At 45.3% G+C, this 23,242-nt stretch overlaps 1 protein-coding gene across 1 annotated transcript; it reads left to right on the top strand.

Annotated features, from left to right (window-relative positions):
• The first annotated feature begins 974 nt into the window (after positions 1–974).
• ICOSLG (inducible T cell costimulator ligand) lies at positions 975–16,360 on the top strand. The gene is made up of 7 exons (XM_030020836.2): positions 975–1,333; positions 4,781–4,821; positions 6,909–7,271; positions 7,763–8,047; positions 9,632–9,808; positions 10,936–10,971; positions 13,710–16,360. Exons 1-7 carry the CDS (start codon positions 1,320–1,322, stop codon positions 13,718–13,720), a joined length of 927 nt encoding a protein of 308 aa, XP_029876696.1. The 5' UTR covers positions 975–1,319; the 3' UTR covers positions 13,721–16,360.
• The last annotated feature ends 6,882 nt before the right edge of the window (positions 16,361–23,242 follow it).

Here is a 23,242-nt window from a genome sequence, read left to right as displayed (position 1 = left end):
AAGAACTGATTTTGTGTGCATCCCTGTTCACCAAGTGTCTGTTAGTAAAACAGCACCTAAAATATCAAAAGAGTAGTTCCCAGACTAGGATATTCCATCAGGAAATATTTCAGTGAGAGATGGGAGTTGGCTGCTGCCAATATGTTCTGATTCGACCATAATTCCATAGGAATGTTTATCTTCCTTTAAATTTAATGTAAATTAAACTGATCACTGATTTGCCGCGTATCAGCGGTACACAGAGAGGCTGAAGTAATGTTGGCTTTAAGGCTCAGAACGGAGACCCCCCCTGCTTCTTGCTGCTGGCTGGCAGCAGAAACAGCACTGAGACCTGCAGCTCTTGCACAACCCTGGAGTTTCTTGTTTGTCATAGACAACTTAATTGGTATTCCCAGGGTGTCTCAGGACCAAGACCAAATAAATCATTAACGTGGCAATCTCTTTTAACGATTGTCACTGCGGCATTTGCTTGCAGCATGGCAGTGACAGCTCTGTGGTGTGCGACACAAACGTTTGTGTTGGCGGAGAAGTCCCAGCTGGGTTGAGGTGCCTGACAGTAAACAAGCCAAACGCAGCCACTGACGGGGAGCCAGAAACAAAACTGCTGGAGACCGCGAACCACGGCTTTCAAATAGCCGACTGCTGCTCCAGCACCCCTGATCGAGGCGATTCTGTCAGAACTTTTATCTTCTGCGTCTTCAGGTGCGGTCACGCACCACATCAAATCACGTTCATGGTTATTTACTAATTACTCAATCGTAAACCTAATGTCTTTCGAAACACGGCTCAGCAGCAGAGCCCCCGGTTCCCTGGCAGGCTTTGCCAAGACCCGTGCGCGCAGCCGGACCGCGCTACTCTGTCGGCGCGTCCCCCCGTGTCCCCCCACCCCACACACAGACACCCCGTGGGCCGGGTCTCCACCGCTTCGCAGGCCCAACGAGATGCCGCTGTGTCTCCGCGCTAGCGCAAAAAACCGGCGCCCAGCCCCGACTCCTGCCCAGAGCCGGCGGTGAGGGGCGTCCCGGCCGAGGGGGGCGACGGCTTTGCGGCGCTGGAGGAGCCCGGGCCGAGCGGCCCCGGCGGGGCTTTGAGAAGGGCTACGGCGGGGACGGGCGAGCGCCCGGGACCCTCCGCCCCGCCGGCGGCCCGGTCTGTGTGGTGAGCCGGTAGCGGGACCGGCCGCGGACCGGCTCCGGGTGCGCACGGAAGGCGGAAATCCCCGGCGGCAGGAGGCGTGGGAGGGAAAGGGGAAAGGCCTAAACCGGACAGCCCTCGGCTCGGCTCGGTACGGGCAGCCTGCAAACTTTCGCCCCGCTGCGATGGAGCCGCGTAGGTGAGTGGCGGCCCGGGGCCCCGGGGCGGGGGGAGCTGCCGCCCCTGGGGCACGGGGGTTGGGGGCACAAGCCGGTTGTTTGCCGGGGCGGTGGTGGGCTGCTTGCTCGGGGGCAGAGACACACACCCCCACACCCACCCCTTGGAAAAATCCGAGTTTCATTGCAATGCAGCGCGGGAGGGGGGGGAAAGTTCTGGCCGGGCTGGGCTTCTTAATTAAGTGGAGGCAGAGGCGAGGAGGTGCAGGGGGTCGTCGTCGTGTCCCGTCCCCCCCCCCCCCGACCCCCGGAGCGCGGATTGCCGGCAGCTCCCGGCTGCCTTTTGCCGGCCCGGGGCGGGCAGCGCTCCCGGGAGCCGCGGGTTTCGCAAGACACCTGCGAGGGCGGCCGGGGGGCACCTGGGCGAGAGGGTCAGCCCACGGCGGGGGCCCACCCGCGTGTAGGTTGTCATCTACCCCGGCGAAGAGCGCGGGCAACGGGTCGGCGGGTTACGGAGCCTTTTGGCCCGAAGGCGAATGGTGGGAGAAGGCAAGCGAGCCCACCGGGGGTTTTGTGGCGGGGATGAGCGTTGTTGCCTTACGGCGGGCGTTAGAAAGGCTTCACAGATAACCCATTTAGGGAACCTGCTGATGCGAGAAGAGCCGTGTCCTACAAGGTTAGGGGGTAAAGCAAATCTTGGCAGTGGAGCAAAAGCCCCAAAGTTATTACCGCAAGCATCGGGACATCTTTTGTCCGGCTCCTTTGTGCCAGAACGGCAACATCCCATGACTCAAATAGCGCATAAAAAAGTTGAGATGCTGGTAGGAAGAATGATCTTACCCAACAAGAACGTATGAAAGAGGAAGTGCAACTTTCTCCCATTTCGCATGACATTTTAAAAAACACATCGGAGGGGAAGGTGTGGGAAAGAATTGAAAAAGAAAAAAAATTAAAGATTTAAAATATTTTTAAAAAATAAACAAAGGAGAGAGACAACCTAAGAAACTAATGCAGCTACACCTGCACTTAGTGGAGCTCACTGCCAGTGTGGCGGACACAGGAGCTGAGTGCACATCTAGGGCAAAAGGGAGGTTTCTCTGCAGGCAAGAGCGTTTCTCCCTTTTTCCAACAGCAGCTTGGCATTAAAGATATTCCAGGGGAACATGGTGGGTTAACACTGTCCCCACGCTACCACAGCTGCAATGTCCTCCAAGTGAGAGGATGAGCATCTCTAGATCTGTCCAACCTTGACTGTGACATCACTGATTAAAGTAAGAAATCAAGACCTGCTTTGTGTACATTAGAGAATCAGTTCTGGCTGACTATCTGAGCATTGGTTTCAACAAATGCCTACCATGGGAAATTCCCTAAAGAGTCCCATAAAGATCAGTCAGTTGTTGTTCTCCATTTAATTCAAATTACTCGCTATATCCGTAGTCTCTAGCTTGGGTGGGGAACAATTAAAAAAACAGCCACAGGATTAACAACGATTAAGAACTACATTAAGGTGAGCTTGTCAAGACAGACCTCTACAAGCCTGGCATAAAAGTGACGGCTCCTGCACGGTATAAAAACACAACAGAAATACAACACAAGACCACACGCAAAAACCACCAAAAGACACTGTGAGAGACAGAATGAAGCAGGGCTGCCTCCTTGGAGTGTTTAGGTATGCATACTTGGGAGATTTGCTTTAGGGCTGATTGCAGACTTACTAAAATAAGTGTTAGAGCAGAAATGTTCCACACTGGGCATCCACTTAAACTTTTGAAGCCTTAGCTATGAAACCATTTCAAAGGACACAGAAAAGGAAAAGAAGGTGTTTTCTTCATATAAAAGTAATACAATTCAGACTGACTCTTCCCTAAACTTGCCCCATCTCATTCTCTGGAGATGGGGCTTCAGGTGGAGGTAGATTTTGTGTCAGGAATGTCCTCTGCTTTCTCCATGGGAAGCCAAATATATTTGGGAAGACCATAATTATCTTGGGGGCAGGTGGGAATTAGAGACCTTCCTCCACAGCAAAAGAGACCCAAGTTGTGCCCAGGCAGCCGGCAGGAGTAAAGCTGGGCAGAAGCGATGCTGTGGCTGGGAGGTGACGGACGAATCCTGATGCTTGGCTGGACAAAGGGGCAGGAGCTGTGGGGAAAGGGCAGAAAGCCGAGAAGAGAGAGGGGATGTTGTAAAGCTCAGCTGATGGGGAAAAGCGAGGTAAGAAATGGCTGCTGGGGGATTGAGCTTAGGTTAGGGCTTGGAGAGAGGAGGGTCAGGCAGGGCAGGGTTAATTGGGAGGGAAGGCGGTGAGCAGTCTGTGTGGGAGACCCTGGAGCTCGCTCCTGGGTGGACGTGGGCTGCTGCGGGCAGCTCTCCCCATTGCCCCAGCCCTTGGCTCAGTGTTGGACCTGGCTGGGGGTTGAGAACAACTGGGGAAAGGAATCAGCTGCACCCAGGTAGTGGGGCCTCGCAGTCTGCTTGCTTGCTTGCAAAAGTGAGCTGGGGAAACTGGGGCTGAGCAGTCCCCCTCTGCTCACTGGCTCAGCTCTGCAACCTTATTGCACCTGGGGCAATACCAAGGTGGGCAACTGCAGCCACACAGCTCTCATTCCAAAACCTTTCTAGCATCTTCCTTTCCTTTCTCTTTCCCTTCCCTTTCTCTTTCCTTTCCCTTCGCACTGTGGTCTGGAGGAAGGAAAGCACAATGTATAGCTAGATATGGTGGTGAAAGGCTATTTTAAAGTAACTCTTAGGAAAGTGCTGCACATTTATCTTTCTTAAAGCCCTATGGGATGAGAGTCAAATCAGCTGCACTTCACAGATAGATAGGTTAAACTGGGTTTTCCTATAGCATCCAGCAGGTGTAACACCCTTGGGAAACTCCTGCATAGATTTGCTCCTCCAGAGTAATCAAACACACCAAATTCTTTCCAGCAAAACCTTTGCACAGCTCCCCGCTATCAGCACATTTCCTGTTTACACAGTTTTACTGAGTGCACAAACCGGTGGGCAGCGTGGTCAGCTGCTTGTCATTCCTTAACCAGATAAAACCGTAACTCACTGAGTTTCAGCGGAACAGTGGGATGCAGGGCTTTGACCTGGATTTAGGCCTGTGCAGCCACCCTCCTTCCCAGTGATCCAGATAGTCTTACTGGACAAATAGGCCCTGGAGGCTATATGGTTTGTTTTTCACAAGACAGACAGGCACACCACCAGCTTCATGCCTTCTGCTCCGATTCCACTATTAGTGCATTTTACTGCTATTCATGGCCTTGGCCACCCGCCCACAAAGTTACATCGTTTGAACAGAAGCTTTGCAGCTGTCAAAAATGCAAATACTTAATGGGACATTACATAGTAGCAGTACCTAATTTACCTACTTCTGCTACTATACTGAAACAATATTTATTGCTTATGTAAACAACAGAGAGGCTAAAGTCTATCATGTAACACTCTCGTTTGCTTTTTTGTTTTAGCTGTGGATTTCTGTTGCTGCTCCTTCATATCCTGAGAGCTGGTAAGTTCAGAACACTTCAGTTAAAAATGAAGCTGCCCTCCTTTGTGTTTGGCTAAACATGCAGAGTAATTGTAGTATGTACAATATAAACCTCTGTGTATTTTCAGCAAGACACTTAAGAATTCCTCAGTGTGACATGCATCAGGGAAACAAGAGAAAATCGGTTTCTCTCAGTTTCAGTACAGAGAACAGCAAAGGACCTTAGGGATGCTCTTGCTTAGATTGCTCTGCTTGCTTTAGAGGCACCCCTGCATATTTGTCTCTGCCAACAAAAGGCCTTAGAAGCAGGGTAATAAGGGCTGTTGATAAGCAGATCTGACATGCCTGGATAAAGTCCATACTCATATTATGACTGGAATTATACATCACTGTGCCAAGTAACAAATATTAGTAAGTCTTTCATTACAGTTCCAAAAATACCTTTCAAAACAAAGGTAAGGTTAAAGGACATCACTTGGTGATACTTATATGTTTTCAGAATTCTTTCTCCTGTGTTCTTGCTTAATTACTGAGAAGGACCTCAACAAAGTTATCAAGGAAAGTCCCCGGCCCCAAAATCAGGACAAACTGTACCAGGTTCAGTTTCAATAGATGTCAGCTGGCCTGTTCTTAAATAGTGCCAGTGATGGAGGCGCCCCCGTCTTCCCAGGCAATGCTTTCCAGAGCGTTGCTTTTTCCGCCGCTGCGAGGGGTTTCCCAAAGTCTGAGGTGCAGCATCCTTGTTGCAGTTCAAGCCTGTTACTTTTCATCTCACCCAGCAAGGGATAAGGGCCTGGAAAACATACTGCCTTCCTCCCTGCGAGTACTGCGGTTGCTTCATAGAATAATTTAGGTTGGAAAAGACCTTTAAGATCATCGAGTCCAGCTGTTAACCCAACACTGCCAAGTCCACCACTAAACCATGTCCCCAAGCGCCACATCGACACATCTTTTAAATACCTCCAGGGATGGTGACTCCACCACTTCCCTGGGCAGCCTGTTCCAATGCTCGCCAACCCTTCCAGTGAAGGAATTTTTCCTAATATCCAATCTAAGACTCCCCTGGCGCAACTTGAGGCTGTTTCCTCTCATCCTATCATTTGTTACCTGGGAAAAGAGACCAACACCCACCTCATTTTTTAAGTCAGGGCGCCCAGCTCAGACATGTAGATGGTCCAGTGCACCAACAAAAGCACATACCACCTTTACCTAAAACATTGCTGCCTCCCACCTCATTGTGCTCTGGGTCCACATTTCCAAACCTCCATCCTGTCATCTTTCCCTAATTCACCCACCTGCATAATCCCTTTCCCTAGTGTAATCTCTCCCATCCAACCCCATGCCTGCCCCCCTTTACCCCCCAGTCCGATGTTTACAACATGCACGCGGCTTTGGTCTCAGCAACCAGTTGCACCAGAGAGGTTTTGGCTTCTCTCATGTCTGGAGACCAGGAAAAGTGCCCTGAAAGCCAGATACTGTGCTGGCCTACCGCAGGTGGCCATGAGAGGTTGTAAAAGTCTAACGAATGTGTCACTGGAGGTATCTGGGCATGCTGGTCTGCTAGGTATATTTGTTGAGAGGGTGACACCAATGGTAGCAATGAAATGTGATTGCTATAACATGCCCGCTTTAAGAAACACTGTTTTTACTCCCCTTTTTAATTTTGGGGGTCTCAAAATAATGGTAGCGCTCTTTTTCTTATCCATGTTTCCACTTCTTGTGATTTACCTGGTGTTATATGGCATTTCTCTTAATTAAAAAAGTGATTATTAAAGCATTAGGACTTGAATATGTGTCTGCAGTCAGTCCCAGTCAGTGGGCAAAGTGAAACATGCAAGCATCCACACTTAGACTGGTTGGTCCTCAGAGAAAGAAAAAAGCAAAAGGCTTTATGTTGTAAAAGGTCCCTTTGGAAAACGTACAGACAGAGAGAGAACTAGCCACTGGTAAGTCAGGAGGTAGGAATGACTGTGAAGTGAGCACATGCACCTGCCTGTTACAAATATTAATACTGAAGTCCACATGTGGTAGAATATCCTTGAAAAGAATGACATTTTTTCCACATAACCTGCCATTTTTCTCTCTCTCTCCCTCTTTTAATCTTCTAGTTATTGCACTGGAGGAGAAGATCATCTTCAGTAAACTTGGAGACAACGCTACACTGAGTTGTATTTATCAAGAAAGAGAATTGCAGTTAAAAAATCTACGAGTATATTGGCAAATAGCTGATGATCAAGAAGAGTGTTCAGTTGTACACGCACTGATCTCCGGTCAAGACAATGAAAGTGAACAGTGTGTTCACTTTAAAAACAGAACTCAATTATTCTGGGATAAATTGGAAAATGGCGACTTTTCTCTGCTACTAGTAAACGTCAGCCAGAGTGATGAACGTACGTACAAATGTGTAGTACTGCAGAAAACCGAATATACCAGAGTGATTCACCAGGCAGAAGTGGTTCTCAGTTTAGCAGGTAAGAACTTTTATCACTTGCACATATTTGCCCAAATTCTCATTCCAGCTTTTCAAATTCGTGCCATTGCAATATTATATTTAAGCGTACCCTTAACTTTGAAACATACTTCAGCCCTTCACTGAAATGAAGTCTGCTTAATTTAAATGTTACAGACAGGGAGTCTGAAACTGGGAGAATACCCGTAACAGCTGTTTATCCAGTGTGGGTTTTTTTTCATCTTGGTTTTCATTAATATAAGGGCTCTTGCACACAATTGGGTGACAGCAGCTTAAGAAGCTGCTTTCTTCCTTTGGGTTTGGCTTCAGCTTTCTGCCCTTCCAGTAATTCTCTCAGCTCTGGCTGACATACCAAACCTGCAGGTGTTTCCCTTTCAAGTCATGAGGGTCGTGTGAAACCCAGAACTTCTGCTTTAGAACCCATGGCAAAATTTTGTCTTTTCAATACATTTCAACATGTCAATGACTATTTCTTTTTCTCTTGCTCTTCAGCTAGTTATAGCCAACCAATACTTAGTGGACCGATAAGAAACAGTGACAGCACTGGAGAGGAGGTGACTTTCAGCTGCAGGTCCGGCAATGGATACCCAGAGCCCAACGTATACTGGATAAATAAAACAGACAACAGCCACCTACTTCCATCAGAGCTAACGATCACTCCCCACACCGATGGCACTTACAGCGTTTTTAGCACGCTGAAGGTTAAAGCCACATCTAACATGCAAATAGAGTGCTCCATAGAAAATAAAATACTGCAGGAAAATCTATCAGCCAACTGTAAGTCTCTTCACGCTACTTTGTTTTCTCGATAGCAGGAATATCAACCAGTGTGTCTCTGTCTGTAGATACGCATTAACAAGGGGTATGCGTTAATTCAGTAGTTCAAAAAAGTGCCGAGAAGAGCTCAGGTTTTGTTTCAAGCTAGTTATGCTTGGGCATAGATTTTATGTTTCCTTATTCCACATTGAAGTGAACACCCCATCAAGCGTGTTATGACAACAGCACCGAAAAGCTCTTGCATCCGAGGCAGTCACTGAGCTTTACCCTTTGGTGCCTCGGGAACATGACGACCTGGGGAGTCAGGTTATTTTTCAGGGGGCACCACACAGCAGATTCACGATTCCTGAACCCTTACCCAACTGCTGTGCAGCACGCACATTTGCTTTTTTCTCTGCCTAGTTTCAAAGTTCTGTTTTCAGTCTCCAAAACTCAATTTAATACAGTGCACTATTTAAAGCAGACCTGTAGCAAACGGGTAATATTAGCCCAATACAACAATACACACCTAATAGCACAAGTATAATATGCTATTTATTGCTAATGTGAGTGATCAATAGTAGAAACAAGTATTTAGCTGCTCAACTCTTCACAAAAACAGAAAACTATTTAAAAATAAAGCTATAAAAAAAGTTATAGCTATGGTACTAATAGTGGATTTCATGATTTCCAAACGGCTGCATAGAGAAGCTATCTGGAATGGGAGAACTTATCTGGAGGTGGCTGTTCAGTCTCATTGCTGTTCCTGTTCCTGCCTCCCACCACATTTCTCTCACAGGTTTCTGCACCCTGGTGCAAGGAGGTTTGATTGTTTTCGTAACTGTAGCTGGATACCCACAGTTAGTTTACCTGAACACACCAAGGAATCACATACTCTGGACTTAACAACACTGATCCCCCAGACATAGCGAAATGATATAAACTGTTTCCAGGAATAAAAATTGTGCTCACAAGCAATAGTTGCACAGTAGAGTGTTTATATGATAGCATACCCTTGCTGTCATCCCAAGTTAAAGGAAAACTAAGTAACCTTGTCATTAGTTTCCTAATGGCATTCGGTCATATTGTATTCTGGGGGAAAAGACCTCCATCTTACTACTTTTTGTTGGTTTCTAAAAGCACTACCACACTTGAAAGAGTAAGAGATGTGATTTGAAACCTTCAGTTTGCAGCAACCGGTGGAAATTCATCACTAACTTCAGGGAAACAGGTTTTCACCCACTTTTCTGAATACCATCACATTTACTTTATAGATTCTGTATAGATTTATTTTCAACTGAGTCTAAGTACAATCTCAAACATACAGTCTCCCAAGGCTGGCAGGAAAGAAGAACAAAAGGGAAGAAAGAGTGATGCATGCAGTATGATGACAGAGAGGAATAAACTAGCATTGTGTTGTTAGACAGTGTAAGCTAGAGATGTCCCTTGCTCAGAAGGAATACCACCAGAATCACAGCAATATGAATAGCACAAATATCTAGTCCTTCAGAATTTGTGTGTGTGTGTAAAATGGGGTCAAATATTTGCCTGGTATGAAATGTGAAACTTTACATATTATTACATCCTTTTTTTATTTCATTCTAGACACACAGCAGAAGCAAAGCAATGGTTCTAGCCCAGAAAGTCACAAAAACCTGGAAAAAAATGGACGAGGTGCTCAAGCAGCTGGCATCATTTCCATTGTCATTCTGATGGGTCTTCTGGCTGTTTTAACCTGCTGGCTGTGGAGACGGAGGTCCTCTAAACTAGCATCCTACACAGGTAATGAGACCATTCATTTGCATGACCAATTCTGAAGAATTCTTTTTCATTTGCCAAAATATTTAATGTCATTCAGCATGTTGCTAGAAAGTACGAGTAAGCTGCCTGCCAAAACAGCAGGAAATCATGCTGTTATGAAAAACCTGGGATGCCCCGGGGAAGACATGTAGTGCCCCAGGACATGTTATTCTTTATGGTTTTCTGCTATTGTGTCTGAGCCTCACAGGAGTTAACTGCTGGATGTGAGAGTAACTCAGACTTTGTGCCTGTTCAGGCCATAGTTTCTCAGCTGCGATCCCTGCAGGCTGTTTCTGGACAGATGGAGGGGATGCTCCTCCATGGAACAGAACTGGGGTCAGTAGCTCACTCTACTTAGCACAATTCAAAGCAGAAATCAGACGATAAATCAATCCTGAGAGCCTTAGAGTCACTGGCTGGACAATTAAGGGCTGAAGATCCTACTGGGATCAAGCAGCTTTCTACAAGTTTGAAATAAAGCATATCTCGCTGTCACTCCAAGTTATACATGTGTACCCTGGTACTGCTACATCTGCCCACGTGCGGGACTCTTCAATGCTTGGCATCACAGAACAAAAAGTAGCTCAAAAAGATGTCTTGTGAACCAAACTGAGTCTGCTGATCTATCTGAGTACTTACCGTAAGCCACTTTGCAGGTATACAAGAGCTAACATCTAAGAAAAGGGAGCAGAGGCAACCGCACTTTTCATGGACAAGGGCAAACCACATTTGCAATCCATGCCCTCTTCCTCATGGCTAGCAAGTCCAGGTGCTTCAGAAAAGAGCAGGAGAAAGCAGGGTAGTGATCTTGCCCAGCATCTGCAGCAGCTGTGCTAGGAGCCACATCCTTCCTTCAGAAACAACCCGAGTGGTGCAAGACTGTCCCAAAACATGGAGCAGGGCTGTTGCTTCAAGTCCAAAACCTATCCTTGCTGAAATGGTGATCTAGGTTGTAAGCAAATGGAGTACAGACTATATTTTTCTGTCCAAAGAGCATTTAGCACATCGAACCCTCAACTTTGATGGATGTTGCTTAATATTAATCCCATTTGGCTAAAAACTATAGTTATCTGTCCTACATGCTTAAAACAGTGCATTTGTTTTAACAGATGTCCCACCAAATGAAGACAAAGGAGGACTCGACTGTAAGTATTAAAAATGTATTGCTGTATTTGTCTCAAGCGTGACTTAACTTCATAGCTTCAGTACTCAAGTTCAGCATAAAGCCTTTGGATTAGACTTGCTAGATGTTACAAACTCAAGCAGGTAAAGTGGTAGCCCTACTTCTTCTGTCAGCCCTTTCCTTGAGCCCTGTAAGCGTTGCCAAAGGCAGCCTCAGAGTCTCGGTTCCCAGAAGTTCCTTCAACAGTTCAAGCCAAAGGACGTGACAAATCAACAGGGGACACAGAGCATACAAGCTGAAGCCACCCTCCCCTCCTGTTGCCATCAAGACAGAGCCAAACTTGGAAAATCTATTTTAAATGCTGATTTTCAAGTCTGGACAACACTGGCCATTTATCACTTCATATCATGTCAGCATCTATCACCAAATGGTTGTTCCCTGCCTTTTCAGGCACTACCTCCTAGAAGGTCTTTAGCTGGGATGCAGGAACATCATTTGCTTCATGTCTATGAACCTGAGCCTGTATATACCCAATTTAAAAACAAATACTAAGCACTCTTTTTTCCTAGAAAAAAATATGCAGTTCAGACCTCCAACATGTTATTTTTTATAAGCAAGAATGCAATATTGCAGGCCAGCTGGTTTACAAATTCATTTATCATTTATGGTGGGGGAAAAATAAAAACAGGGCAAAAAAATCCAAGACGCATTTGGAAGGTCAAACTCAGCACATGGGACTTGTGAGAGTACAGCGAGGGTGAAATATCTGCCTATTTTATAACTTATTTGGTAGTTTCTACTGAAACAAATTACTGTTGCCTGGGTGTCTCTGCAGAACAGGCAGAAAATACTGTGGTTTCACCAAAATTGTAATAATTAAAGCATAGTTTGCCATAGCAGATGCTGTGAATGTACCCAATTCATAATATCAAGCAGAAGCAAAATAACCCTTAAATTAAAAAAAATTTTATGGAACTTCTTTAGTGGTCATGCAAACTGGGTTAATGGTCAGTTGTTTTCCAGACCCATCACGCAACCCCAGCCTGATACACAGCATTTGTGTTTGCTAAACACGACACTGTTTCCTGTAGAGCATAATGTAGAAAGGAGAATGGATTTTCTCCTTAAGATAAAGAAACGTTTTCTCCTTCCGTTGCTGTGAGCTGCATTAACAGAACACAAGCAGTTTGTTTAAGGTCAACTTTTTCTTCTCTGGACTTACTTATACCAGGTCCTATTTGATTAGATCCCTGGACTTAGCTCATAAGTAGAAAAACCTCTGTGACATAAACAGGAGTAAATATTTATCTTATACTGAAGGCTGCTGTAGCGTGATTTGTTCATTAACAACAAAACAAAGACACTTGCCTTCCAGACCCTATCTTTGCCTTGGCATGTTTCTGCACCATTTGTGGAAGAGGAGGTGGGACAGCGGCTTTGGTGGTTCACTGCTATCAGAAAGCGTCCCACCTCCGAGGGCTGTTTTCTGCCAACAGAGCCACGTAAGGCACGGAAGGCAGTACCTTTTGGGCACCCCAATTTGAGGGCAACTTGGACCAATAGCGGAGAAATGAGAATGATCTAGGGAATGTGATCTCTGATGAAAGATTGGTTATGCTTGTTTAGGCTAGAGAAGGCAAGGCTGATTGAGGACACAATAACAACCCTCTTCAGAGAGTCCTTAAAGAGGATGGGACAAGTCACTTATTGTCCCAACCCAGCAGACACAATACTTAAGGCACAACAGACTTAAACAAAGGTGATTTAAGCTAGATGTTAGGAAAAAATGGCTTTCTAAGGGTAATGGTAGTTGAGCGCTGAGGCAGAGAGTTTGTGCAGGCTGTCAAGTCTCCATCAGTCCAGGTTTGTTGCTGTTTGTTTTTTCTTAACAAAAGAGGAAACTAGTATCTGTCAGAAATTATTTGGAAATTGCTGGTACTACCTTGGGGCTAAAGATAGGCTCTTGGAGAAATTCTAGCCTAATTCAATCATCATTTGATATTTTCAAGCAAGTTGTGTGTGGTAGGTGGGGAGTAAGGCACTGCAGAGGTGCACCCACAGGGACACTCTGCCACGGCATTTTGCTTTTCAGTACTAATGTAAATACATTTCTGCTTCTAGCAGTTTGCACTTTATGAAGAAGGTCAGATCTCGAATACTGCAAACCAAAGACAGCCTACTGAGACTAGCTTTGCTGTTACAAAGAAAAAAGTTTTGGAAACTGTGAGGAAGGCAGGTTGCAAAGGAGAGTACCTTCATCCTGGTGGGGTTAATCTCTCCAGACACTCGTTACAGTCAGTGGGGCAGGATGCTCCAGTGAGGAGAAAGTCAGAGCTGGAGCAATTCTGAATTGCTCTCTGGAGGGATCCCTTCACTGCCTGTAGAAAAGCCTCGGGAAGCTGGTTTCCTTTGACCACAGACAGGCTTTGTGCATCTCGTTCTCTGAAGTAGTTTAAAACGAACCAAAGGTGACACTGACATCCCTTCGCAAGGGAGAGGGGTGTTAGCAGGAGAGCACTTTTTGCATTTGCCCAAAGAGAGGCACTTTCAGTCTGTGGCACAAGGGCAGAGGGCCCCCGGTGTCTCAGGTACCCAGGCAAAGCTTCACCCTGGCTGATTCTCTCTCAGCAGTATAAATACATCTTTTCCATAGCTTTGCAGCTTGTTCCACTGGTTATGTAAGAAAAACAACTCTAGGACATGATTATTTTGGGGGGATTTTTTTCTATTTTTTTCTAAAAAGAGGTTTTTGTTTTGCAGCACCTGTCTAAACGGAAAGTCTGCCAGCAATTTGGGCAGCTGGAGATGCATCAGGAGAAGCATCACCCCCTATCTCAGAGGCAGCATTGCTTGTAATACAAGTGACAGATTTCTGCAGAGCGTGCCAAGAGAGATGGCGAAAAAAGCTTCTCCAACACAAGGGACAGCAAAATCCACTGGATTTCTATTCCAGCCACTGGCTGTATCCACACAACAGTTGTGTCACCACACCAACTAACCACTTTGGACAGTCCTCTGTGACAGTCTGTCAGCGTGTTGAGCTCCTGCACTGGGGAAGGCAGTAAGCCTGGGACTTAGCCACTCTGTGCCAGACCAGTGAAAGCTGGCAAGTGCCCCATCTCTCATCATCACCTTTGAGGACTGTCTTAGTAGCAGAAGCAACTGCGTTTCAGGAGCATGGGAGGTTCTTGCTGTGTCTCTTTACCCTGATGATGACTACTGAATGTGAAAAAAGGCAGCTAAAGAAAAAAAAAAAAAAAAAGAAAACTGAAGGACTCTCTCCAAAGTGAGATTTGTGACCTTTTCCACCTTTTTCTCTCTACAGTACCTCCTTTCATTGTCTGGTTTCACCACCTGCATATTATTATGTACAGAACTAGGTAGAACATTTTGACCCAGTCCTCCAAAAATGAGAGTTGCTCTAACAGGGTTAAGCACCAAATATGTTAACATAAGGAAATGTGCATTCTTTAAGTGTACTTGATATCAACATTTTGTTTTTTACCGAATATTCCACCGAAAAGGGGAGTTCCACTTTTGACAGAAGCTGGTGCATACTGTGTGAAAAAACAGGCTGTGAAATCTGACTGATTAAAAATAGTGCTCTCTGCTATGTTAAGGTCAGGTTACCTGGACTTACCCTTTTCAGGATGGAACAAAAGCTGTGGTCAAGCTCTGCTCAATTCAGCTGGTCTTTATTTAAGCACTCTGTGGCTTCCAGGGAGGATTTTAAACTGAATTTTTTAAACCGAACCTATGTCCCATTCCATCCCTCCACCCAAACAAAACAAAACAAAACAAAAAAAAACAAAACACCAACAAACCAGAGCGCAGACTATATCACTGTGTTGTCCATGAATGTCCAGAAAGCCAAGAACTGCAGTTTCCTTGGGGCTGAAACAGCAAGGCACAAGTCAGCCGAGAGAAACTGGTTGAAAATAGCAAAGCAGTAAACTTTGATGGTATGAGGTTTTGAAGGAGGAGGAATCTATACTAGCTCTCTTGCCTAGATGGGGCAGTTTCCCCAGCTTGTCACAGGGGGATGGAGATGATGATCTTAAACTGAGCCCTGGAAACACTTGGCTTTGCCTGCACCAGTTGCTAGATTAAAATTCGATCATTTTTGTAAGTCACAGCCTTGTTTGTCCTAGCTCTGTGTGTGGGAGGCACTCCAGCGTCAACTGTGAGATAGGACTTTGCTTTTTCATATCAAGATCAGCTTTCAAATCCCAGCTAAGTGAAAATAAATTTTGTTGTCCTCTTCTCCCATCGTGTGGAATCCAGAACCATTTGGCAATAGTAGTTAGCTTTTGTTGAAACAGTACCCTCAAGGAGGCTCCGAGTTGGGCAGCTGTGCACCACCACTGTGCCAGGATCTTGTGGGAGGGCGGCACAGGCTCACCTTCCATGGCATTTAAGAGAAGGGGCAGTTTAGCTCTCACTTGATGTGATCTAGGTTTACTCACCAATTTGAATAGGATAGGGAAATTGTTTTTAAAAAAAAAAAAAAAAGTCAAGCTGCAACTAAATAATTAAGCTCCTGTCTAGATTGTAAGTAACTGTGTACAACTGTGGTTTTTTAAAGGCATTTCATCTATTAATGTCAAAAAAAGTATATTGCATATTAGCTAGTCTTCAACGTCTGTGAAAAATACTGTTTTATTTATTAATTTCACTTTTGTCCTCTGCTGCCTTCCAATCTACGACTGTAACATACCTGTTAGGGCGTTTAGCTCACAATATTTGTCAGATAAGATTACTGAGGTGCCGTGAGTTACTTTAACTGTCAGCCTTTCCTTGTCTTCTCTCATGTCCATTAATCTAGGCGTTAGATATTTTCTAAGTCCACATCTAGTCTTCAGTGAACCCTAAAAGGGAATTTGCTTGAAAAAACATGCAAGCTTGCGGACACCTACAAATGTGAACAACGCCTGTGCAGATGCGAAGGGTAACCATTTCCTAGTGGTTCTGTAAGAAGACCTGCAGACGTTTCCTCTCTGTCACATGAAGTTGTTTTGCGCAGCCTCTTTGGTGCTGCCGTAACTGACAGAAGCCTTTTCTAAAAACAATTTTCCACCTCTATATTCTGCAACTGCAAGAAGCTGTAACGGTTTAGAGATGTAAGAAGTGACCTAGCAGTTGCTTTGCCATATGTTGTTAAGCTAATTTAGACCGGTTGGATTTTCTTACTTCTGGGCTGCTTCACGGTACATAGTGAATACATCTAAATGCAACAGCCTGCTCTCGCAAACTCCATTCTTTCAGTTGGTTTAGGTTTCCAGCTATTTTTGGAGGCAAGTTAACCCTAGATGACAGTTTGTGACCATTCAAAGGACTTGGGAATTTTGTAATAACAGAGGTTTTGTCATTATGTACCATGTTTATATTTTAAATAAAATCCGTTCATTCTTCTGGGTGTTTGACTAAATCTATCAGCACGTAAAGACAAGTCACTCCAAACCATTGCCCCCAACTAAAGTGGCAGTTTTACTTTCAGCCACATCCCTCAGGGCATACAAGCACTCCTTTCCAAAGCCCTCAGATAAGGAGAGACCGATGCAACACAGAGACTTGACAATCTTTGCTCTATTTTGGCTCACACAGCAAAATACCTTGAACAAACTCGCCGAAAGCCACGTGGTAGCCTGAAGGCAGCACTAAGCCTAGGCTGATACATCCTTCTGTCAACCCAGCTTAACAACCCCAAGCAGTGCAAAGGTACAACGTACCCTCCCGCTTCCAGAATGGAAACTGGCTCATTGCACTGTCACAGGTCCGTGTTGCACTTGGGCACGAGCATCCCTCTGTTTCCCTTCATTAAAGACAGCAGCTCACATGAACCACGCGTCCCAGGCAACTTAAACACATGCATAGGAAAGCACCGCTTGCTGCAGCTTTGTGGGAAGACTCTAAGAAATGGACTCGCTTTCACAGAAAAGCGAAAGGCTTTCGTTGTGGCATGGCTGGTAAACCACAGATGGAAAACCCTGAGAGAACATGTGTTGCTACTTAGTGGTCTGAATCCATCTGTCCTGTAGTCAAGTTCATCATTTAAATCTTTTCACCTGTGAGAGCTGAAATACCTCTTTTGCTCAAAAACCCACTCCCTTTTTCCACTTCAGCAACCCTAATTCCAAACACTTTTCTCAATAGCCCCTTGTGCTATGTCAAAAAAAACTTTATTAGTTGCTTTTCCAAATTGCAAAGTGAATCCTTTTCATATTTGTAGCAAATATGCACAAAAGTTCACATTACCCCATGAGGGTAATCTCTCTGACCTCTCTCTTTCCCAGGGCAAGAGAAACTGCTCTGAAGAATAATTGAGTACAGCCCAACTCCACAGGGAGACGATGCCCCCCCCCCGCCAAGAAGTTAATTAGACTCTTGGGACTTTCCCTCTCAATGTGCGATGTGGCATTAGGACCTTCACAACATTCATTGGATGATACAGGATGAAATCATTGTAAACTGGTCCCCAACTCAGGATTATAAAAGGCACCCCACGTGTTCCTTGAGGTGATCTCCTCTGCATCTGGCAGCCCAGGGAATTACAGGCCACAGACCAGTAGCATCTGCCTCATTCATCTTTCAAGACACACTTATGTGACAACACGTCAATTTGTACAATTACCTTCCAGCACAAGAAAAATGCTTCCAACACTTCATGTCTTATCAGCACCACTAATAAGCATAAGTAGTGTATCCAAACCAATGCCCCATGCTGCAAATCGCAAGTCCTTGAGAACTACTCATGACCTTACCATTAATCACAAACTCAAGTACTTTGTTAGGAAAGAACCTGTCTCCCATTTTAGTCTGGCACAGAAAATTGCTGTATAGAGATAGATGCTCTTACATGAGAGACTTAGGCTGACCTTCCAACTTGCCCAAAATACTTCCCAACAGTTTAGTAATAAAACACTGATTTGTTTTCCTGTGATTCCAAGGAGTGCTGCTTAGGACCATTTTATAATTGGAAAACTTGGATGTTTATGCTAATAAGCATAAGTAGTGTAACACACAAGGCTGTAGCTGACTTGGTGCTTGAACTCACATCTCCAGCATGCAGAGATGACCTTCTCTCCTTGCTGGACTGGAAAGTCTACTTCTTTGCAGCATTCATCCCAGTACACATCATAAGTCAACAGAAGCCATTTACTATTTTTTAATAGGTTTGCATATAAACTGCTAGACTATGCTTTCATATCTGCTGCACAAAAAGTCTGCCCTTAAAAAAACTGGAAAGAGGAAAAAGATGGCAAAATGTCTTTCAGTTGAGACCAGAAAACTTTTAAGAATATGTCAGTAAGAAGCAACACTAATGCAGCCATAATGTGGACAGAGGGTGAATGCTAACATTTCCTTCTTAATTGCTTCTGGCAGGAGATCTATGCTGTTGCATACCGACCCTCTTACAAAGCTGAGCGTGTAGTTTCAAAACAAAAATCATATTTGCTTGCAAAAGCTTCTTTTCCACATCATCAGGCTGGACTAGAGGTAATTCTATTCCTCTCAATTCATCTTTTTTATCAGGCAGACTTACCATTATTATTTTACCTAACTTCTAAAATACATCACTACTGCAGTCACAGTAACTAAAAAGAGGTCAAGGGATAAAGGTGTAAGATGTCCGAACTATTGCCGAAGCACTGTAGCTGCTTTTATAACACAGGGCAAACACAAAGGATCTTTATCACCTTATTGGAAATCTTATTAGCCAGCTCAAACTAGTTTGATAAACTGCCAGTAACATTAAACTCTGTGTCAGCAAAGTACTAGAAATCCTATCACAAACCTAGTTTTTTAAAGACCTTTCTTTGGTTTTTCATATGTATAATATGAAATATGCTCATATTTCCATATCTATCTGGCACTATCTGCAGCACAGAGGGTTGCTCTCTTATATGAGTTACTTTATTGAATTCTCTTATCAGAATCATGAGAAAAATCCAGCCCTGTGTTCGTTCCTGATCTACTGAACAAGGCAAGAGGGCTGGCCAGGTAACGACCATCCCTTCCAGGGAAATTCACTGACTGTGTCTACACAGGGTGAGGCAGGGACCCAGCACCCCAGGAAGGTCTCCCGGACTCCTGGCACCAGTTCACATGAAAAGCGTGCCCAGAAACTGAAGGACTGGAGAAACAGAAGAAGTGGCTATGGACCAGGCGAGTCTCCAGGGTTCCCCAGCCAGGGTGAGCCGCGGTGCCAGGTCTCTGCTCAGCAGGCGGGCAACCCATCAGGATTCCTGGCATGACAGGGCACAGCTCAGCTCTGAGGAGTAAGCGCCTTCAAGCAGGAAAAAGCAAAAGACTAAATTAAAAAAAAAAAAAACAACAAACTCTACACATCTGTTCTGTTTAACTTCAGATTATTTTGTTTATTTATTTAAAGTAGAATTTTTCATGCCTACCATGAGGCAAAACAGCTGCCTGTCAAGGTATTTCTCATGGAACAGTTTTATCCCTCTGAGAGTAGGAAGAAGAAAGAAAAGGGGAAAAAAAAAAAAAAAAAAAGTCTTTTAATCTGCTCCAGCCCAGTGACACTTCACCAGTCCTCTGGAGATGAAGTTCCACGTGGGAATTTTTTTTTTTTTTTTTTAAACATAGTGCTTAAGAAGAGCTCCTATTAACAAGCAGATGCTCTGGCTGGCTGGAATTATCAACCACAAAACCCACCAGGCATGCACACAGTGAACCAGTGCCTTTTATTAGTGTTTTTGGCAACACGACAACCGCTGACAGGCTTCATGCCATGTCTCTTAGCTTCACTTTTGAGCAATTCCTATTGCATCACAACATATCTAGATGGAAAATTATTTCTAAACAAACAAAGTCAAACAAACTGTTCCTCAGAAATAGAAAACTTCACAAAAGAAGTCTACCAATTTCTGTGGCTACATTTACTTCATCGGTAGGCCTTCAAGTCTTGGGAAACAGCGGTAGGTATTCCACACATCAAATACCTCTGCCAGTAAGAGCCAGTTTTTGCATTAAAACTGGTTTCAATGTGCCCAGGTCACAGGTGCTCAGGCTTGGGCACCCCACAGCTGTGGGATCCCAGGCACAGAGGTGTGCCCCTGCCTGCATACTTTTCAGAAGTCTTTGGGGAGGAAAGGAGTTTTGGTTTGGTTTAGTCTCTAGGCAATGCTGCTCCACACAGCTAGGAGAAAACCACTGAACTTATGCACCTAGGCAGAAGCCAGGTAAAAAGTTTTCTTTGAAGCTGGAAGTGGACCCCTCCTGTGAAAGTCTGGCTTTACAGCCCAGCGCTCTTATACTTTGCTTACTACACATTTTACAAAGTGTGCTATAATCTTAATCATTGCATACCTAGATGCTGGGATGGGATAGAGCACTCAGCCTGTAGATAAATAATTGTGAAACATATCTCTGCTGGCTGGAAACTCCATGCAAGCTACTCAGTGCAACTGCACAGAGGTGAGCGCAACAGAGCAGCATGCCAAATGCAGATCAGATTTTGCAAGGAGATGAGGGAGAAATCACATGGCTTCTGCAACAAACACCCATCCTTGTCTGAGTAGCAGGACTGCCACAGACTGAATGCAAACACAATGCCAACGTCACTGGTTTCGTTCAGGCTATTTACTTTTCAGGGAGGAAAGATTAGGATCCCGTCTCTCCCCCACCCCAACATGTCAAAGCTAATGTCACTGTTTACTACCAAGACAGCCCATACTTGTTTTGCCTTCTTGAGATGCTACACCCTGCGGGTTGGCAGAACACCAGCAACTTCATTACACAGGCAGTTATTAGAGCCTGCCTGAACTTTCACACTAGGAAAAAGTGTTCTTCCTCTCATGAAACTTTGCTAAAAATCAATACCTTGTTTCTAGGTGAAGGCCAAGGAGAGATCTGGAGGGTTACTGCTATGTGCTTCCCCAGTCACAAAGCCTCTGCTCACCCTGCTCTCGATGTGGGTTACAGCCAGACAGAGCATTGGGCTATAAGGGCCTTCGGACACTCACAGCATAGCAGCCGTTGCCAAACTAAACAATTTTTGCACTATCAGACCAATTTCTGATAGGTCAGGGTAAAGGACTGCAGGTAGCATCTGCAAAATTGGCACTTTAAGTGCTGCTAGCATTTACAGAGTATAACCTTCCAGAAACAAAAAGCCCTCTGCAAAAGACCAGCAAGAGTCGCTGGAGCTGCAGTACTATATTCAGCAAAGCTCAAATTTCATCAAGATCAGAAACGGCAGTTCCTTTGCCCCTAGGACTGGAGGACCCTGCAAGAAGGGAATGCTCCCACCATGGCCATGGCCACTGCAAGAGGAGCAGCTGCACTCAGTAAGGAGCTAAACCAGGATGTTTTGTCTCAACACACGCTAATGGTTCAGTCAACCCTAGAAGGCATCTCTCCTTGTGAACAAAGCTGTCACAGGGATCAAAGGAAAAAAGATTTGCATGCCTTAAGAAAAGCATGATGCTTTATTTAGCCCTGCCTTGCACAAGGCAAGCAAGGCTCAGGGAGACTCAAGCTGCTGTGGCTGTCAGCAGTTGTGTAAGACACAGATGGCAGACAAGTCTTAAGGTTGGCATGCAGATCACTGGGTAGGGCCAAAAATGGATTTAGAAGAAAGCAAAGCTGACAGTCTTCCTGGAAAGCAACCTCAAACATGAACCATAGGAATTGCCCAGGCAGCACCTCTTCCATGGTAGAAAGTGGCAAACTGAACACATGCACTTCAGCAACCCAAAAATGAGGTCTAGAGGAAGAGTGTCACTCATGGAGGGTTGCGTTCTTGGGTGCAACAGTTTCATTGGTCATGTTTAAAAGTGTGTGTATTAGGTTTGGCAAAACTCACACGAGATACCACGCAGCATACTTAGTGTTGCATAAACCAAGTTGTAGGTTTTTTTGCTCTTGGATTTCATGGTTTCCCTGCCATGCCTAAATGAAAGAACCACTCCTACAATTAGCAATAATCTGACCAGCTGCATCTCTGAAGGATTGCAGATTGCATTACTGTGACTATGCTGAACCTCCAAAGTACGTACCTCTGATGGAGAGCAAGGGATGGGCGTTCAGTGCTTAGCTTATACAGTTCACAGGGCCAGAGAGAAACACAGTTTTACATACCCAAATATTTTATTATAGCTGCAAATAAGCTGGTTAGAATGTGAAATACCTGTCAGAAGGTGGGTATGTTCCCCGTGCATTTCTAGACAGAGCAGAACCCTCTCCCCACCATTACTGAACCAGCCCCACGCACAACACAAGACTCCCACCACCAGTTCAACTTTCCACCCCTGAGCAGGCTTGTGAGCCCCGTTTTGGCCAGCACAGCGTAGGACAGCATAACAGTGGCTGTAATGGAGGAAAGAAAAAGAAGCAGCTGAGAAAGAGGTAAATATCAGATTTGAACCCTTTGAGATGTGCCAGAGGCCAGCACAGAGAAATGAAATGCAAGAAAATGCTTTTTCACTGAATCACTCGGAGGGCTGGAGAGATGGGGCAGCAGCAGAAAAGCTGCGAAGGTCGATATAAAACTGGGGGGTGATTCAAGCCCATGATGACAGCTTGCTCACCATGAGGATCTACCAAGCACCAACGATGCTCCCTGTGCTGCAGCAAGGGCAGGCGTCCTTGCCGAGCCTACTCAGCCCCTGTCCTGCTCACCGAACCAGGCAGGCCAGCCCATGTCATTTTGTCTAGTTTGGAGAAAAGGAGGCTGAGGGGTGACCCTGTTGCTCCCTACAGCTTCCTAAGGGGGGGGCGTGGAGAGGGAGGGGCTGAGCTCTTCTCCCTGGGATCCTGTGACAGGACACGTGGGAATGGGTCAAAGCCGCGGCAGGGAATAGGCTCCCCAGGGAAGCGGTCATGGCACCGCACCTGTCTGAGTTCAAAGAGCATCTGGGCGATACTCTTAGTCATAATGTTTAGTTTTAGGTAGTCCTCCAAGGAGCAGGGAGTTGGAATCAATGATCCTTATGGGTCCCTTCCAACTTGAGATATTCTGTGATTCTAGGTGAGGTTCAGACTTGACGGGAGGAAACATTTCTTTACCGTCTCGCTTATGCTGGGAGGAAAGCAGAGATACGTGGAGTGACTTCTGCTTTCAACACCTCCCAGTGCTTGCTGCTATTCCCCAGGAAAGCCCAGAAGCCTCGTGGCAAATACAATCATGAACACCTTTGCAGAAAAAGCATGAATCCTCCCTCCTGAGCGTCTGAGATCCTGAGCACTCAGGCAGCCACCTGTGTGTATTCTGAAAAAAGGGGAAAGTGACTTCAGAGAGGAGCAAGCAGCTAATCGATCAGCCTAGAAGC

The sequence above is a fragment of the Aquila chrysaetos genome, chromosome 7 (assembly GCF_900496995.4).
Source record: "Aquila chrysaetos chrysaetos chromosome 7, bAquChr1.4, whole genome shotgun sequence".
Taxonomy (NCBI): domain Eukaryota; kingdom Metazoa; phylum Chordata; class Aves; order Accipitriformes; family Accipitridae; genus Aquila; species Aquila chrysaetos.
Note: the sequence above shows the minus strand (reverse complement) of the source record. Positions and strands in the feature narration are given on the sequence as shown.